The sequence below is a fragment of the Silurus aristotelis genome, assembly GCF_946808225.1.
Source record: "Silurus aristotelis genome assembly, chromosome: 21".
Classification (NCBI taxonomy): Eukaryota; Metazoa; Chordata; class Actinopteri; order Siluriformes; family Siluridae; genus Silurus; species Silurus aristotelis.
In genome coordinates, this window is record NC_139594.1 from 125,300 (window position 1) to 127,797 (window position 2,498).

Genomic DNA, 2,498 nt, shown 5'->3' on the forward strand with positions numbered 1-2,498 from the left:
TCAAAACTATTTGTACAAACAGCACAGCACATTGATTTTTTGCAAAAGCCTGAAATTTCTTAAAATCCTCAATTCATCTCTCAAAAGTAAGTATTTGTGTCAATGAACATCTCATTCCCATCAGAATGAAAAGTCCCTTTGTCATTGTTCACAAACAAGATCATCAAAATGTTTAGGCATGTTGTCAGTATGATGCTGCACAGTTTAGTACTTGATATAAACTACAGTTTGGATTACAATTAATAAAAATGCACAAAATTAAATTTCTTCTTTATGTCATCTATGAATTTCAGCAGCACAAATGTATTTATTTGAAAGCACATTTAATTTATATTGATAGCTAAAATGACTAAATGAGTTTGAACAAGTAGTTTTCAGAATTTCATTTCTAATCTGAGAAATGCTGCAAAACAACTAAGGAAAACTGTAATAGAAATTTTAGATGACAGATGTTACAATGAACTGATGCTAAAAAGCAACTAAGAAAAACTGTGTGAAAAAGCAGGAGTATTTCTTTGTAGAAAAAGTGGAAGGCATTGAATCAGGACTATGAGGAGAAATGAAGTATGCTTTTCTTATGTCTGCTTATGTATAATGTATATACTGTGTCCTATATATATATATATATATATATACTGTGCCTATGTCTTTAAGTTGAAATAAAGTAATTATCACAATGGCGCATTACATTTTCACCATATTCTTGACTTCCATACATATGGACTTTCATTTTTGTCGATCATTTTATCATTTATGATAATTTATTATAATACTGTGATGATTTGGCCAATAAGCATAAAGTTAATTGTTTACCTCTAACCAATCATGAAGCACTGAACCAATCACTTGCCCTGTGCAGTGAACTATTTAATTGTGTGTTTAGTTGTTGGAACTCTTCTGTTCTAGATGTAATGAGAACAAACATATCACTCTGGAGTCAACTGTGTTGAATTTAACTTTTATTTGTCTTCAGAAGGTAATATTTTTCTTCACATGAGATCACTGCAAGCTTCTGTTCTTGCATACTGTTGATTTTACAGCAAAAAATTATGAATGAATTAATTAATAATTCTTCTGTATTGTATTTAACCTTGGAGGGCCATGTGGAGTTGGAAAAATACAGATATTTTTATTTTGTAATGGTTTTCATGCTTTATTTGTTGATTATTAGTTGTAATGTTCTTGTAATTTTTGTCATACAAACAAACAAACATCTCCATGAGCCCATGTACATTTTTATTGCTGCTTTGCTTTGTAATACTCTCTTTGGAGTGACTGCCCTTTATCCTAAACTGCTCATTGATTTAATGTCTAACACTCAGGTTATTTCTTTTGAGTCCTGCATATTTCAGTCATTTTGCATTTACACATATGCAGCATCAGAGTTCACGCTGTTAACAGCTATGGCCTACGATAGATATGTGTCCATCTGTAAACCATTACAGTATGCAACAATTGTAAAAATGTCCACTGTTAAAAAACTCTTATTTTGTTGTTGGTTTGTTCCTTCCTGTGAAATAGGCATTTGTGTTATATTAACATATCACAATAAGCTCTGTAAATTTAAATTAAATAGAATATATTGCAATAACAGTTCAATAATTAAGTTGACTTGTGGAGATTTTACTGTAAGTAATTCATATGGACTCTTTATTTTAAGCATTGTTGTCTTTCCTCCACTAATTTTTATATTTTTCTCTTATATCAGAATACTTTATGTCTGTTTAAAAAATTCAAAAGATTTCAGAAGAAAAGCTCTACAAACCTGCTTTCCACATCTTTTAATTTTCATCAGTTTCTCAATTACGTCATGTTTTGAAATTATAAATACTAGATTAGAAGGAAGCACACCTCACATTTTTAACATGATCATGTCAATGGAAAATCTGGTTATTCCTCCTCTATTAAATCCCATCATATATGGAATGAAACTAAAAGAGATTATGGGTAGAATCAAGAAAATTGTTTGGAAAAGTAAACTTAGTGTAAGCCATGAGGTTATTAAACATAGACCTGCATTTATACAATAGCAGAATAATTCTGTACTTTATTAAATATTTATGTGTAGTAAATCAAAACCTACATAAGAACCTTGAGATAAAACTGCTATTTAGAGTTAATATATAATATTTTGTTTTAATATCTAGAACTTTTGATGGTTTTCTCATTAGATTAGGAAGCACCAACAAATACATTTTTATTAAATCAATTACAACAATAGACATTTAAGCTTGAAGTTTAAATATTGTTGACATTTACATTGACGTGGTTAAATTTAGCAGTAAAGTTGCCACATGATGACTTTTGATCTGGTCTGCCATGGCATTTAGAAAGAGGGGAGAAAAGGGGAAAAAACATCACTTTGACACAGATCTTCAATTCAATTAACATTTAACCTATTTATTTTATTTTATTTTTAAGCTGCAAAAACTTCGGTAGACCTCCCTGTGTGAGCAGGACCAAGTTTATGTCTCTCATTTCAGGTCACTGATATTACA

The 2,498-nt window shown here is 30.1% G+C and overlaps 1 protein-coding gene across 1 annotated transcript; it reads left to right on the forward strand.

The window, feature by feature from the left end:
• Window positions 1–1,049: 1,049 nt before the first annotated feature.
• Window positions 1,050–2,030, forward strand: LOC310716218 (olfactory receptor 10J4-like; the record flags this gene model as incomplete). The annotated part of the gene is made up of 1 exon (XM_083523218.1): window positions 1,050–2,030. The coding sequence occupies one exon, from the start codon at window positions 1,050–1,052 to the stop codon at window positions 2,028–2,030; it is 981 nt and encodes a 326-aa protein (XP_083379344.1).
• Between the last annotated feature and the right edge of the window lie 468 nt (window positions 2,031–2,498).